The 16,842-nt window shown below is 39.4% G+C and overlaps 3 protein-coding genes across 3 annotated transcripts in view; 2 read left to right on the top strand and 1 right to left on the bottom strand.

The window, feature by feature from the left end:
• The window catches only part of jun (Jun proto-oncogene, AP-1 transcription factor subunit), a 2,526-nt gene extending 1,002 nt beyond the window's left edge, over positions 1-1,524 (top strand). The window contains exon 1 of the mRNA XM_089001303.1: positions 1-1,524. This exon is cut by the window's left edge and continues 1,002 nt beyond it. Within this exon, the coding sequence (XP_088857429.1) occupies positions 1-955 (955 nt within the window). The 3' untranslated portion in view covers positions 956-1,524.
• A 1,961-nt stretch (positions 1,525-3,485) lies between these two features.
• Positions 3,486-9,245, top strand: LOC148895960 (uncharacterized). Its single transcript, XM_089001233.1, is given in 6 exon segments — positions 3,486-3,591; positions 3,816-3,856; positions 3,933-4,007; positions 4,076-4,265; positions 6,201-6,224; positions 6,227-9,245. Coding segments are annotated over 6 exon segments (732 nt in total). The 5' UTR covers positions 3,486-3,524; the 3' UTR covers positions 6,562-9,245.
• LOC148895959 (uncharacterized) lies at positions 9,101-11,610 on the bottom strand. Its single transcript, XM_089001096.1, has 3 exons — positions 11,196-11,610; positions 9,483-9,537; positions 9,101-9,393 (listed from the first exon to the last, which is right to left on the bottom strand). The coding sequence occupies exons 1-3, from the start codon at positions 11,472-11,474 to the stop codon at positions 9,101-9,103; spliced, it is 627 nt and encodes a 208-aa protein (XP_088857222.1). The 5' UTR covers positions 11,475-11,610.
• Positions 11,611-16,842: the final 5,232 nt, after the last annotated feature.

Below are 16,842 nucleotides of genomic sequence, written 5' to 3'. Positions count from 1 at the left end.
AATGGAAACTACTTTCTACGACGACTCACTCAACGGTGCTAGCTACGGATACAGCGGCTCCAAGGCGCTCAAGCACAACATGACGCTGAACCTTTCCGACCCCGCCGGTAGCCTGAAACCTCACCTCCGGGCTCGGGCCGGCGATCTGCTCACTTCCCCCGACGTGGGCTTGCTGAAGTTGGCCTCTCCGGAGTTGGAGCGGCTCATCATCCAATCCAGCAACGGGATGATCACCACCACGCCAACCCCGACGCAGTTCGTGTGTCCCAAGAACGTCACCGACGAGCAGGAAGGCTTCGCCGAGGGCTTCGTGCGCGCCCTGGCCGAGCTCCATCACCAGCACATGCCCGGGGTAAGCGTCCCCTCGGCGCCGCCGGTGACGTCCGTTGCCGGGGTAGCCGTGTACAGCGGCTCCATGCGCTCTGACTCCCCCGTTTACGAGGATTTAAACACGTTCCATCCAGCTATCAGCACCGTGTCGTCTTCGAGTTACACCACCGCGGTGCCTAGTTACACCACCACCGCTCAGAGTTACACTACTACGGCCCCAAGCGCGCCCTTCCCGGTTTACGCACAGCCATCCTCGTCGTCCTGTTCGTCCACCTCCTCCCATCTCGCAATGCTCTCCGTGCTCAAGGAGGAGCCGCAAACAGTGCCCGAGATGCCGGGTGAGACCCCTCCGCTGTCCCCTATTGACATGGAGAGCCAGGAGCGCATTAAGGCCGAGCGTAAGCGCATGCGCAACCGAATCGCTGCCTCCAAGTGCCGTAAGAGGAAGCTGGAGCGAATCTCGCGGCTGGAGGACAAAGTGAAGAACCTCAAGTCGCAAAACTCGGAACTGGCGTCCACCGCCAACATGCTGCGGGAACAGGTGGCGCAACTCAAGCAGAAGGTGATGAACCACGTCAATAGCGGATGTCAGCTCATGTTGACGCAGCAACTCCAAACCTTCTGAGGAGGGGGGGGGACAAAACTTTTAAGTTGAATACAAAAATCCTGCTCCTGATTTGGGAGGACGCTGCACCAAACTGGCGGAAAAGGACCGAAGGGCTGTGCAAAATAAGTTCCACAGTGCCATGAGGTCGGTCCTCGAGAGCACCGCCCCGGACATGGCAACAAAACACAAATACTTTCAGTTTGTGTTGTCTGGATAAGACTTCTTTTTCTTGCTTTTCATGGATCAGTGGAGAATACATACATTCAGTATTAGAGCTGATATGAACCTGCAATTGACTTTTTTTGCTTGCTCATCATCATTATCGGGCCTGCTCCTGAGCATCTGGACACCCAAAGTTCTGGGTTGGACACATTGTCTAACTTTTTAAGTTACAACACAACTTTTTTTTTCTTTATTGTAAGAAGTTAGAAAGAAAATTCAAGGTTGACTTTGTTAAATGGGGTTTCACTCATTGCTATGTGTATATAAGATCAATTTTGAGTACTTGTGTTTACCATTTGTAATAAGTATCATTTTTTATGTTTGAAAGTCATCAATATTTAAGAAAATAAATGGTTAAAAATGAACTATTGTCTCTCTCTCTCTGTTTTCTTGATGTGGGTGTGTCATGCAACAAAAAGGCATGTTGTAACATGTTGCAAGAGTACCTGCTAGTTAAATTCTGTGACAGTAAGTATTGATCAGCCCCGTGGAGATTTATTGCCCGCTCACACCCGGGTAGAAGAATTCTCTCAAATTAACTTTGCATGATTAGTATTGGACGATTTCTTTTTTTATGGTCAGGCCTGTTTATGACACCTGCGTGACAATAGTGGAAAAGAACTGGCAAGGCCTTATTTTACTACACCACATTTCCTAACACCATATTTGCTGCACTGTTATGCAAATGCAGAAAATCCCACATATGCATATAAAATCGCTAAAAAAAATAATTATTTGTCAATGTGAAATACAATACAACGGTCAAGATGAGATTTATTAAGGCAATAAAAGTTGACAACACTTTCATTCCACTTGTCAATCAAGTTCTTGGCTTTTCACATTAAAAGAAAATGTGCGTCACCTTAATGACACATTAAGACAATTGTATTTTTGACCAAAAGCTCTATAAATCACCTTTTTTAAATTATTTTAGACACAAATTATACTTGAGAGTTTTGAAATGTGCTTATAAATTAAATGTATTATTATTATTATTATTATTATTATTATTATTATTATTATTTTATTATTTATATGTTAATAAAGTTGTAGAACAGACTCAATAGCAAAAAAATATATATAAGGCAATAACATTTTTGTATGCATAAGCCAATGTGAATTAAATACAACTACACTCAGCCTGCCAGTGTAGTTGTTTAATCGTTTTTGGGTGATTTATTTGCAAGTAGATTACATTACAGTGACATTGACACTTGCCTCGACTTATTTGATTTGTTTTTATTTATTTAAAAAGCTATAGCGCGATCATTCCTTCCCCTAAGTAATAATAATCTACACTCAACATAAAGTGGGTGGTAGTGGCTGAATGCGGGATTTATAGTACTGTACTGTAGTTTGTCGTGTAAAGCAAATAAAGCTGCCAGTTAGAACAATTAACTCATGGTCAACTGAATAATAATAATAATAAGAAGAAGCAACATTTTATTTACAAGCGCCTTTCAAAACTCACAAGGACACTTTACAGTCACAGGATAAAGTTTTTTTTTCGGCGAGTGAGCAGCGGCAGCCATTCTCGCCAGCGTTCACTCAACCCGGAAGTAACACACACCACTTAAGTGGTTTTCACATATTCACGATTGTATTATCCAGCCTTTTATTATGTCCTAAAATAAAATACAAACTCCCGTACTCATATGGTTTGCCAACATTAAAAGATCCTTTCCTAATCCAGCTGCCTAATTATTAGTGTGATCCGATTGTTGTAATATAGGACGAGGTGACATCATTCCGGAAAACGGTGTCCTTGTTTTACCAAATAAGGAGAGGGGTCGCTCAGAAGATCAACGTCACGAGAAAGGGGGCGTGTTTAACGGGAAGTGACTCCGCTCGAATAATATCCTCTGAATACGGTAAATCCCGAGACCTATGTGAAAGTAGTAGAATCATGACAAACGTATAAATAAAAAATAACACCCGCCCTTGTTTCCCCATCCCCACCCACTAAAACTAAAAAAACACAACCATCTTTTTTCAAATTATAGTTTTGTACAGTATTTTATTTAACCCGTTGTACTTATTTGAATGAAGGCAATATCCATGGTCGCATTGCATTACAGCAATGTTCTCGTAAATGTTCTCGTCTCAGTAACTACAAATATATTCGTCAAAATAGAACACTAACTGATGAACAAGGGGGCACTTTATCCAAAATAACTATGTACAGCGTTTAATAGAGCCAGATTTGTAGAAAATAAATTGAACACATGTAAAACATCAGAAAATGTACCGTACGCCTCACTAGTCATTCTATTCTCGCGATAGTAGTTCGAGAGCGGGATGTAACGTGACGTCACTATCACGTGATGTTGTTTACTTCCGCTTCACGAGCTAAAAGAGTTCGAAAATGGCTCGAAACGAAGAAAAGCAGCAAGGTCGCTTGAACAGGCTTTGGCTACAGAAAGAGAGAGAAGGTAAATCAGCTCTGAACGAAGCAAAAAAAGAAAATTGAATCTGTCGTTTAGTTGAAATGCAGCAAGCGTCAACTTCACCTGTTTGATGTTAACATTCAGCCCACTTCAATGAGAAAAATGCAAAAATGACCCATCACCTCAATCTTATTCAATAAGACAAAAAGTTATTGTCAATAAAGTTCTGTATATGACTTTGCAACTAATCACTGCCATTTTCAATGCAGAGGGTCGACTAAAAGATGTCCAGGAGCGCAGACCCAAGCTGGTAATTAAACGTATTTTTGATAGCTTGACTTGAACATATTGATGCTGATTTTTTTTTCTGAAATCTCGCTCCCAAGTGTACACTTAACTCGGCTTCTTCTGTGAAAAAGTGGATTCCCAGCATAAAAAAAGACATGGAGTATTATTTGCAGGTAATTGTTTACTCTTGACCTTTTTGGTGTTGGAATTAATTTCATAAAGCTTGTTTCTCCTCTCTCAGCAATCCCAACTTGCACATTACCCTGAGCGAAAGATAGAAGAGTTCCAGTTGAAGATGGAGACATTGGAGAGGGAGTACAAAAGATTTGTGACTAAGCTACGAGTGCTTGATCCCACCAGCAAGCACAAACCTTGGACCCCTAGAGCTTATTCGAAAAGGAGAGCAGACCTGCCAGAGTATTCCAGCATTGGTCAGTGCACACATTCAAAACATTGATATTTGTTCTGTGAACCCTCATAATCACAATCAGAAAACCTTTATTCCTACAATGGGGAAATTTGCAGTCCACATCAGCAATATGAAAGGTGTTGGGGTGGGGGTGGGGGTGAAAGGATAGAAAACAAGATATTCTAAGCATAGCAAAATAAAAATGTCAACTATAATAGCTGCTAGATAGCTATCTAGCAGCTAGATAGCTATCTAGCAGCTAGATAGCTACATAGCTGCTGGATAGCTACATAGCTGCTCGGCAGATAGATAGCTGCTCGGTAGCTGCTAGATATCTGCTAGATTGCTGCTAGATGGCTGCTAGATAGCTGCTCGGTAGCTGCTAGATAGCTATATAGCTGTTAGATAGCTATATAGCTGCTAGATAGCTACATAGCTGCTAGATAGTTACGTAGCTGCTCGATAGCTAGATAGCTGCTTGGTAGCTAGAAAGCTGCTCGATAGCTAGATAGCTGCTTGGTAGCTAGAAAGCTGCTCGGTAGCTAGATAGCTGCTCGGTAGCTGCTAGATAGCTGCTAGATAGCTGCTAGATAGCTATATAGCTGCTATATAGCTATATAGCTAATAGATAGCTATATAGCTAGTGGCTGCCGCTGCTCACCTGCACACAAAAAAATCCAGTGACTGTAGTGTCCTTGAGAGTTTTGACAGGCGCTTAGAAATTAAATGTATTATTATTATTATTATGTTGATTATAGATAGTTAGCTAGCCAGCCAGCTAAATAGCTGGCTAACCAGCTAGCTAGCTAACCAGCTAGATAGCCAGCTCGATAGATAGCTAGTTATCTAATAGATAGCAAAAAGCTAGATGATTGAGTGAATGATGCACGCCGTTCCCTTGATTTTCACCGTTAGGGACAACGCTCTGACCTAACTCTCAAGACAAAAAACAATACATATCAAAACATGTACTTTATTTCAAATCCATTGTACAGCATTGACTGATAGATTCTTTCATTTTTAAAGAAGTAGGAAAATGCTGGTGTGTCTGATGTAGCTTTGCAACCCTTTAAAAACTAATTACAGTAATTTCTTCGATGTGGTTGAGTTGTACTACAAATAATGAAAAAAACAATAAAGTAATCGAGTTGACTAATCTTGTTTAGAACTTGAAATAAGCACATATTCGTCCGTCGCCTCTCATCTTTTCTTAAAAAGACTTTGGGCGCCATCTTGTGGCAGTAGTCTTTATTAAAAATCCTCAAGTCATTTTTTTTAATTGATCTTTCCGGACAGACGCAACATTGCTTTCAATATAAGCACCAGACCTATTTAAATAAAAACACTTGACTGATTGTTTTTCAGGAATCAGCAGCACAACCGTGACCGTGAGAGTTTTGACAGGCGCTTAGAAATTAAATGGATTATTATTATTATTATTCGCTAGCTATTAGCTTTATATTCGCTAGCTATTAGCTATCTATTCGCTAGCTATTAGCTATCCATTCGCTAGCTATGAGCTATCTATTCGCTAGCTGTTAGCTATCTATTCACTAGTTTTGAAAGGCGCTTATTAATACAATGTATTATTATTACTAGCTATTAGCTATCCATTCGCTATCTGTGAGCTATCTATTCGCTAGTTGTTAACTATCCATTCACTAGTTTTGAAAGGCGCTTATTAATACAATGTATTATTATTATTACTAGCTATTAGCTATCTACTCGCTAGCGAGCTAGCTTTCTATGTATTTGAGTTACTTCTGGGTTGAGTGAACGCTGGCGTGTGTGGCTACCGCTGCTCTCCCACAGGAAAAAAAACTTATCCTGCAACTGTAAAGTGACCTTGAAAGTTTTGAAAGGTGCTTAGAAATAAAATGTATTATTATTATTATGATTATTATTACAACATTGCTTTCTTTCACCATTTTACGCTTGTTCTTTGTTCCATGCGTAGTGAAAAAGTCAAAGGCGTCAACAGCGCCTTCAGCCACTCGAACCCCAGTTTGCCAGCCCCCATGCCGACGGTCGAGGTGGTTTCCAAAGACCAAGACGAACCGCTCAATTTCGACCGCACGCGTCTGGCAATGGTCGCTGCGGCCTTCAGGGGAGCGTCAGATCATCAGGATGTCTCCCAAACGCAGAACCTTGCACGGACGCTTCAGCGTTCATTGCCGAATTTGGGTAACATGCCCTCAGAGGTGAGTTCACTCGTCGGGGAGAAGGAAGCCGCAGACGAGTTGGGGAAGAAATCATCCCTGGGTCATGTGCTTGGCTTGGATTATTACTCGTCTTCTGGGGAGGAGTCAGACTCCTGACTAAGACAAAGATTTTTAGTGGAGGGACAATTTTGCACAACTTTGAAGTGATGAAGAGCATCTTTCGCAATATTAAATGACAACTGACATCACTTTTTTGTTTCCTAACTGACATCAGAAAAACGTTTTATAGCATATAAAATACCCAAAACACGCTGATTAATTCCTTATATGGAGCTTTGTCGCCCTCTTCTGCCTCTTTGTGGTCCTACACGACGTTTTCAGACCAAAGCACAGCAAAATGCATTGACGTGATGGAAGGACTGCTACAATGTGTCCTTGTTTTCGGTCAGGGGCGTTCCTTCAGTAACGTCACGTACAGACTCGTCACCAACTCAAAAACAAGACTTCCGGAATATTCAGCGTGGGTCTTAAAACGTAAAATATAGCTATATGCGGTGGAATCTTTGTAAAATACGCTCAGTAGAAGTAATTTGAAGCAATTTTACAAATTATCCTTTAACTCATATACTGCCATCCCCGTATATATTCGGGAATTGAAAATGTGACATGGAGCGCCATTCCCGAATTTGTTCAGGTTTTGGTTTTTCTTGCAGGGTTGTCGATAAAGCGCTGGTCAGAATTGTGGCAATGTTTTTTCCGCTTCCACGAGGGGGCAGCATTTGCCCATTGCCCATTTCAAGCTCAGATAACTCCACAATTAGCTAGCTACACTGAAAGCTAAGCTAACCCTGACTGAAAAAAATGTAAAAACTGGTTTTGGTTTTGCAGTTCAGTTTTTGGTTAGTGTTTTTAGTTAGTGCCACCACCCAAAAAAAAATTAAGATAAAAAGTGCATTAAAAAACTTTCCATTGAACATTTTTTTTAATTTGTTATTTAAAATATGTTTTGCTTTAGTGTTTTATATTAAAAAAACTTTCTGTTGAACTGTTTTTATTTATTTGTATTTTTTTCAAATTATCTTGGAAAAAGATGTAAAAACTGGTTTGGGTTCCACAGTTCAGTTTTGGGTTTGTTTTTTATACCCCCGCCCAAAATAAATAAATAAAAAGATAAAATGTGCATTACAAAAAAGCCTTCTGTTGAACATCTTTTGTTATTTTAAATATTTTTTTCAGTTTTATCTTGGGGGTGAAGCATGTTGTAAAAACTGGTTTGGGTTTCGCAGAGCAGTTATGCTATCTATTAGCTAGCTAGCTAGCTAATAGATAGCTAATAGCTAGCCAGCTATATAGATAATAGATATACAGATATATCCAGCCAGGTAATAATGCATTTCACTTATAAGCGCCTTTCAAAACTTTCAAGGTCACTTGACAGTCACAGGATAAGCTTCTCTGTGGGTGAGCAGCGGCAGCCACATGCGCCAGCGTTCACTCAACCTGGAAGGAACTCAAATAGAAAGAAAGATAGCTAGCTAGCTAGCTAATAGATTACTAATAGATAGCTGGATAGATAGATAGCTAGCCAGCTAGCTAATAGATGCCAAATATATAGTTAGCTGGGTAGCCAGTTGTCATGATCTGGTTGGCGACCAACGGGGGGCGCTGTCGGCCCCGCCTGCACCTGCACAGGTGCTGGTCGTCCCGATCAGATTGGCGACCAACGGGTAGCGACGTCAGCCCTGCCTGCAGCCTCGCAGGTGCTGGTCGTTATAATCACTGTCACTTAAAAGGACACCCGGCACGACCATCCGTTGTCGGTTCATTGTTTGCTGCATGTTTGTTGCATGCTTCTTTTGCTACTTTGTATTTTTTCCATTCAGATGATTTTGATGTTTTACATTTTGTTCCTGCTGACCTTTATTTTAATACAATTTGTCAAACAGCCTCCTACTCACTCTTGCCTGCTTCTTGGGATCCGCACCCGCCATCACCACCTCGCAAACCGTGACACCAGCTAGCCAGCTAGCCAGCCAGAAAGCTAATAGATAGAAAATAGATAATAATAATAATAATAATAATACATTTAATTTATAAGCGCCTTTCAAAACTCTCAATGTCACTTTACAGTCACAGGATATGTTTTTCTGTGGGTGAGTGGCGGCAGCCACACACGCCAGCGTTCACTCAGCCCGGAAATAACTCAAATAGAAAGAAAGCTAGCTAGATATCTAATAGATAGCTATTGAGATAGCTAGCTAGGTATATACTGTATATGATCGATCGTTAATAGATAGCTGTCGAGATTGCTAACCCTAACCCTTATAGCTATAACCTATATAGCTAACAGATAACTACAAGATGCTAAATTGAACAAAAAACTTCCCAAAAAGGATACTATAATGCAATTTTGGGGGAGATTGGGGAGGGGTTGAGGTACTTACTACTAGATAGCTAGCCAGCCAGCTAGATAGCTAGCCAGCCAGTTATATAGCTAGCTTGCCAGCTAATCTTCTTTTCCTTTCGGCTTTTCCCTTCAACGCTAATAAATAGCAAATAGCTAGCTCACTCAAAATAAGGGACAGGCAAGACCTGATCATAAATAATTCATTAACTAATAAATTAATGAACTAAATACGTCATTATTTATTTCTTTTTACACTTTGATGTGAGGTCCGGCACAATCGGGTTTCTGTCACAGTTCATAGATGTGAAAGGAGCTGTCACTGAGCTGCCCGCTGAAGTGGACGCTCACCACGCTGTCGTCCACCATCTTCAACTTCTCAAAGAAAAAGACTTCGGGTGCTCTGCGTTTGGTCTGGAGGTCCATCTCGCGCCCGTTCAACGTCTGCTTGAGCACCACAAGCTCCGCCCCCTCCTCCTCCTCCATCTTCTTCTCTCCTTCCTTGAAAGCAAGCCAGCCGTAGATCAAGTAGGTGGCGGCTCTGTCCACGGTGAAAATGTGGTGTTGTCTTTGTTCGTTATTCTCTAGGGAGAAATTCAAAGAGGAAATCGGAAACGATAAGTCAATATCGGCCACGCCCATATACCTCCTAAAACGGAAACGGAAGCTTTACCTTGGACCGAACACGTGACGTTAACTTTGAGTCTTCTGCTTGCTGCTCCGCTGTCCTGCAAACAGATATTGACCAGGTCAGTTCATTCCATTAGCGACATCGTAATAATAATAATAATAATAATAATGATGGTGATAATGATGATAATAATGACAATAATAATAACAATAATAATAATAAATATAATGTTAATGATGACGATGACGTTGATAATGATGATAATAATAATACGTACATTTTATTTCAAGCGCCTTTCAAAGCTCTCAAGGACACTTTACAGTCACAGACAAGCAAAGATACAGTAATAAATAAAATACATTTACATACATACAATTATGACCCTCCGCACCCTGCCCACCACCTTTTCCAGCGACTCTATGCTCTATACTTATTTGTCACGTCTTTTTTATGAGAATAGTCGTGCAGCGTGTTCTACATTGAGACAAATTTCTTGTGTGTTCTACACACTGATTCTGATTTTGTACTGTAGTCGATAATATCGTATTATATAGTGATACAATATATCAGTAACAGAATTGTATACAAAATATCTAAAAAGCTTAAGTTTTTAAAAACTAGTTATCCATCAATTTGTCGTGTGTGTGGAGTTACACCTTAGAAATAATAATAACTAATAAATGATAAATGATAAATAATTAAAATATAAAATATAACATGAAATATAATAAATAATTAATAATAAATAAGAAACAATAAATAATAAATAAAAACAGAACTAAAATTATAAAAACAACCAAATAATAAAAAATCAGGTATATCTAAATAAATAAATAAAATACAAAAATAAGTACAACATAATAATAATAATAAATAAATAAATGATTGTTATTTTTGTGTGACACCCCAAAGCTACGATGTGGCTCGTGAGAAAAAGCTTGACTCCCATACTCTCATTCAAAGTTCATTTCCCAAATTTGAAAGGAAAAACATTTTCTCGCTATGCTCCATTTCTTTCAAAATGTCAGCCGTTTGTTCTCATTCTTTTTAAATCACATTTTTAGAATGGTACAATTTACAACTTAGAATTTCAACACAAAAACATGCACGGCCAGACGTGCAAAAATGTGTCCACTCCAGTGCCAGGGTTTTTGTCATTTTCATTCAAATTCCAGGACCCACAGAATATTGAGTTTTAGGACTATATAAACATTCAATACAGCGTTAGAAACCTTAAAATATCTTGTTTCATCAGAAAAAAAAGCGTTAATTCCTAAATGATATGGGTCTGGAGTTATATGAGCTTGAAATGAGGGCGGCTGTCCAAAATACAATAAAATATATTCAGATTGTTTTATGTAGCGCTTGAAACTGGAACAAAGTGCTAATATGGAAAAAAAGGGAAATGCTGCCCCCTTGTAGAAGGGAAAAAATTGCCAGAGGCCACGGCCAGCTCTTTATTGGCACTGGCACATGAAAAAAAACGAACAAATTCGGGAATGGCGCTCTACGTCATATTTTCAATTCCCGAATAAATTTGCGAATGACAGTGAATGAGTTAATGTGCATCCAATTTGTCAAAAGTCGAAAACTGAGCTCAGCTAAGAGCTGCCTCATAACCAAGTGACTGACCTCTTGACCTTTTATTACCAGTTCGATCACTACCCCCCGAAAAAGCTGGTTTGCTAAAATTCTATCTACACGGCGACCTGATCAGCAACAAACGTGACATAATAAGCCTACTAAGCGCCTCACCTGATTGCTAATATTGAAGTGAAGGAAAAATCCGGCGGCTGTAATTGCAGCGCCGAGCAGCATCGCTGCAATCATGGTGGCGGCGTGTCGCATACGCGCCCGGTTGCGCCCGATTGCACCAGGCTTGACGTGCACGGCGAGCTTTTCCAACAGTGACTCTTCTCCTGCCCGATGCTCTTCCATGAGCACTTGAATTGTCACTGGTGCATGTTGCAGGTGTTTATAAAGAGCATAGTCGCCCACACTGACACGGCCTCCGGATTTGCATCTCGGCGACATGGGCAATAGAAAGCAAGAGGGAATACCTGTCCGCCCTCGCAAATCTTCAATGCCGTATCACACAACACCACAACTGCCGTGGCGTCGCCGGTCCCAAAATAGGTTTTACGACTTAATTGGTGGTTGATGACGGAAAGTGCTTCTCAAACTGGTCCACTGCCAAGGAGAAACGACTTTGCGCAACTTTATATTGGAACACACGTTCATTGTTGTTGCGTTTGCAACTGGGGTGCCTTTTCTGTTTGCAACTTGCAGCAGTGCACAATTTAATATATATATTATTTAATATATATATATATATATATATATATATATATATATATATATATATATATATATATATATATATATATATATATATATATTATATATATATATATATATATATATTATATTTTTCATACATTTAACGTTTACAAACGTTAAATGTATGAAAATTTTACCTTGGCATACCAACTATTTTTCGGGATACACACGGAGCGCCACAATGAGTGATGTGTCGTTGGCAAACGAGCCCATTCTCATAACAAGAAAATGGCAGCCTGCTTGTTTTGGTCCTCTATTCCCCGCCCCCAGTCATCGCTTAAAGCCACGTGATTGGTCAATAACGCAGCAGTGAGGGGGGGGGGTTTTACAGACAGAGAAAGAGTGAAGCCATTCTCCAAAAAAGAAAATGGCAGCCGACATTATTTTGTTCTCTATTCCACGCCCCCAGTCTTCGGTTAAAGCCACACGATTGGTCAAGAACGCAGAAGTGGGGGGGGGGGGGGGGGGTAAACATTAAAGAGACAGGCATACGACTGAGTGACAAAATGGATAGAAAACTGAAAATTGGGCTTGTTTCAACTTTGATAGTTCAAAGGCAGAGTGTAGACTGCAAGGTTAAAATTCCCATCAATCAGGCTCCACAAATAACCTGCAAGGGAACTCTGGTTGCATCTGTTACTGTTGCAATATCACAACTTCCAATATGTACAACCCAGAGCTCCTTGAGACACTTCATGCAAAAAGCTATCAATTCCATCAAGCCATCAACAATCATCACAAAGGTAAATAAAACGACTTTATTATACAGTAGTTTATTTCTTTAATTATAATACCATAGCACATTTATTATACATAGAATAAGGTATATTTTGTGTAGTTTTAAGGCTTAGCAAATTAGAAAATAGAAAAATATGTTTTATGGGGACCTGGGAACGGATTATTCTCATTTTAATGGTTTCCTATTGGAAATTAATTTTTGGGATACACACTTTTCGCCTTACACACTGTCTGGGAACCAATTAAGTTCGTAAACAAAGTTATCACCGTATTTCATTAGCCAAGCTGACCTGGAAGTAGATCAACGTGCATTTAAAAAAAGATGGCGAGATCTCGTAAAGTTTGCGAGGGAATGCAAAGTTTGTTTGTTTGTTTGTTTGTTTTTCTTCCTTGTCCCCTAAGTGGCTCCGTTCTATTCAACAGTAGCCAATATTTCCGACACTTCGAGAGATTATTGCAGTGTCACACATGCGCAATCTTGACTGAAACAGAAATAAGGCGACGATGGCGTCTCCTATAAAACTTTCACTCTCAGGGTCGCGTTCAGTCCAAACGTGTTTACCAAAGACGATATCTCAGCAAGCGGTCGAGAGAAACGTCCTCCCACTTTCGTTTTTTTTTTTTTTTTTTTTTTTTTACGTTTTACGCCATGTCCGCAATTTAACGTCACCGCCCACACCTGTCGGGCCTCGTGAGAAGTTTTCGTCGAGGTGACGTGTGCTAGCTTGGTTTCATCACTTGGTTTCCGATTCCGAACAGCCCCTTTATAAGGTCAAACCAAATTCAAAGCAAGAGCGGGGGTTCCCGCTGTTTTTAATTTATCGCAAATATACATTCCATCTCAAAAACGGTTCATTAAATTGTAGGAAGTGAAGTTAACGTCATTGCGACGTTTTGTGTGGCAGTACACAGTCCGCGGACTGACTACAATAAGGAAATTAATGGAAACCTCTCCCTAACCCCCCTCCACATAGTCGCCCCCAAATGACGTCGTTACTTTGCGGAAGAGCGGCAAAAAAAGATCGATTTAGAAGTTGTCATTCTATTTTAATTGCTTGTATGTTATAATATTTTAGGCGCTTTTGAAATAGTTTGATTGATTAATTTACCCCACCGTTCAATGTAAAATAAGCTTGTTTCGTCACACTCAGCATTCTACTCATGTAGCAACCTTTGAGCTGGCCTTGAAGTTAATCGTTACGGAAATCCATTCGTGATTTTTTAAATTTTTTGTTTCTGTGCAATGTATTGCTTGCAATAGCAACGTAATAAGCGTAAATTTATTTGTCTTTTACATTTGTTTGATAATTGTTAATGTTACTGGTCTTTTGTAATTATTATTATTATTATTATTTGTACAATACAGTACATCTCGATTTATATAGTGCTTTAACAACAGCTAAAGCTGTTGTTTGTATTATTTTTATTGATATTATTATTAGTGTTGTGTTTTTTTATTATTATTGTTGTTGCTGTAAAGTGTCTGAGTTTTGAAAGGAAACATAAATGAAATGTATTATTTTTATAAATTTATTATTATTATTATTTCATTTTGAAAGGTTAAGTGGAAGGAAACGGTACAATTGCTATTGTTTTTTTTTGTTTTAGTTTTTTTTCAGGAATCCGGTTCTTGTTTTTTTCCATCTCTCCGCCCATCCGTCAATCTTATTTTATCGAACCAGTTTATCTTGTTCACTCCTAACAAAGCTTATTGTTGATGTTATTAATAAGTTGCGGTATGATTGCCATTTAAAAAATGAATTTTTGTATACCGATACTTGGACCAGCGAGCCCCAGTGGAATTTTTGCATCAAATATGCTTTGCTTTGGCACCACACAGATTCCCATTGAAAAGCAGACCCTATGTTATTATTGGCCTTGTGCCCGAAATGACTGGACAAACACTTCCACTCAGGCCAGGGTATTTTTTAAAAGTCTACAGAAACTTGGACAGCTCGTTCATAACATCTTAGAAATATATAAGCTAATAATTTGTATGCCATCAAAGCCATTACAGTACTGGGTGACACAGAGGTAGCTCAAGTATGTTTGATCCAAACCTGTTTGGCAACTGACAAACTTGTTAAAGGCTATTGAAAACTGTCGCCATATTATAAATTAGCACAAAATTAAATGCATTTGATTTAAAAAAAACAAAACAATTGAGATTGCAGAAAACCCATTTTTTTATAAACGCGTCACAAAAAAGGCGGGGAAAGAAAAGTACTTTGCATATGCGCGTGTTTTTTTCCGTATTATTTCTACTTGCATGGTATTGTGTGTTCTTTATGGTTTATCGTATTTATTTTATGTCTTTATATATTTGTTTTACTTACACATTCAACTACAGTGATACCTTGGCTTACGAATTTAATTGGTTCCCAGATAGAGTGTGTCAGGCGAAAAGTGTGTATCCCAAAAATTGATTTCCCATAGGAAACCATTAAAATGAGAATAATCCGTTCCCAGGTCTCCATAAAACATAATTTTCTACTAAATAAGCCTTAAAACTACACAAAATATACCTTATTTTATGTATAATAAATGTGCTATGGTATTGTAATTAAAGAAATAAACTGTACTGTGTAATAAAGTCGTTTTATTTACCTTTGTGATGTTCATTGATGGCTTGATGGAATGGAGTGGCTGGTTTCATCAGCATTAAACACTTGATGAGGAACGTCGCCTTCTTCTTCCACCATCTTGGGGAATGATTCCTGGTAGGCTTTGGCTGCTTTATCGTCAGAACTGGCTGCTTCACCATGACGAATGACACTATGAATCCCTGTACAACACTTAAAGTTCTTGAACCATCCGTGGCTATCCTTGAAATCGTCAATGGATGACAAACTAGTTCCTCATCAATTGTGTTCTGTTTAGCTGGGTTGATAGCTTTTTGCAGCAAGTGTACAGATTTCTTGTGTGGGTTATTTGCGGAGCCTGATTGATGGGAATTTTAACCTTGCAGTCTACACTCTGCGTCTGCACTATCAATAAATTTGAAACAAGTCCAAATTTCACTCTGTTTTCTCTCTATTTTGTCACTCTCACTGTTGTCTGCCTATCTTTTTTTATTTGCAGCTCAGTGTTTCTGTAACCCCCCCCCCACCCCGCTGCGTTCTTGACCAATCACGTGTGGCTTTAACCGAAGACTGGGGGTGGGGAATAGAGGACAAAAAAGTCGGCTGCCATTTCCTTGTTAGGAGAACGGGCGAACGACACATCACTCATTGTGGTGCTCCGTGTGTCTCCCGAAAAATTGTTCGTTTGCCAAGATTAAATTCTTGGGAATTTAACATTCGTAAAACGAAAAGTTCGTTAGCCAAGAAGTTCGTAAATCGAGGTATCACTGTACACTTTGTGCTTGCGTTTTCTTGTATGTGTGAGTGTGTATAATACCCTCGCCCGTCTTTTGTCCACGGATGTTGAACAATCACATGCAGCTTTAACCGAAGAGGGGGAAAAAAGTCGGCGCCTCTAGTGGCTCCCTAATAAGAGCCACTAGTCGATCATTTCAGAGAGCCAGCTTCAAGAGCCGGTTCGTTCGCAAACGACACATCACTAGTACCCACATGTTTATGGAGACAAACAGGCTAATTATTACATCATTGCGTGTCAGGCAGAAGCGAAATTGACCCACGTGAATATACGCTCACTTTGGCATTCATAGAAGTTTTCAGTAATGTTTAACTAACTTCCGCAGATGAAGAAACCAGAGAGTGACACACATACAGAGGTGACACAAATACATTCCAAAAAACCGCTTTCGAATTGACACTTCAAAGATTGATAGATGGAAATAAGCTACGTCACGTCACACAGTTAAGAACAGTAAATAGTTAGCTTCATTAGATAAAGCTTACTTGTGTTGTTTTACTGTAAGTAATTAAAAGTATGTAAACATACATAAAAGATTGGAATTTTTTTGGTTGACCTTGTTTCGAGATTGATCTTTGTTTTTTTACTTTATATTTTATTTTTTGTAGCACTCCATGTTGAGTATTTTCAGAAGAATTTACATTGTATATTTTTTCATTAATAATTCGTTTTACATATGATTATACCTTTATTCTTTTGGTAGTAAATTAATTTAAGCAACAAAAAAAACTGAGGAGCATATATGTGTGTGTGTGTGTGTGTGTGTGTGTGTGTGTGTGTGTGTGTGTGTGTGTGTGTGTGTGTGTGTGTGTGTGTGTGTGTAAATGTAAAATCTATTTGCTAAAGACTAACTAAAACTTTTACAGTGATACCTCATCTTACGAACGCCTTAGATTACAAACTTTTCGGCAAACGAACCAAAACACACGGAGAGCCAGGGTAGCTG

This window comes from Hippocampus bargibanti, linkage group LG07 (genome assembly GCF_051943395.1).
Source record: "Hippocampus bargibanti isolate YZ-2025 linkage group LG07, ASM5194339v1, whole genome shotgun sequence".
Lineage (NCBI taxonomy): Eukaryota > Metazoa > Chordata > Actinopteri > Syngnathiformes > Syngnathidae > Hippocampus > Hippocampus bargibanti.
Note: the sequence above shows the minus strand (reverse complement) of the source record. Positions and strands in the feature narration are given on the sequence as shown.

What these genes read in the sequence shown, in the direction of transcription:
- LOC148895959 (XM_089001096.1), bottom strand. Translation starts at nt 11,474, where the DNA reads ATGTCGCCGAGATGCAAATCCGGAGGCCGTGTCAGTGTGGGCGACTAT. An exon ending in ACTTCAATATTAGCAATCAG is followed by an intron (nt 9,538 to 11,195) that starts GTGAGGCGCTTA and finishes ATCTGTTTGCAG; the next exon opens with GACAGCGGAGCAGCAAGCAG. An exon ending in CGTCACGTGTTCGGTCCAAG is followed by an intron (nt 9,394 to 9,482) that starts GTAAAGCTTCCG and finishes ATTTCTCCCTAG; the next exon opens with AGAATAACGAACAAAGACAA.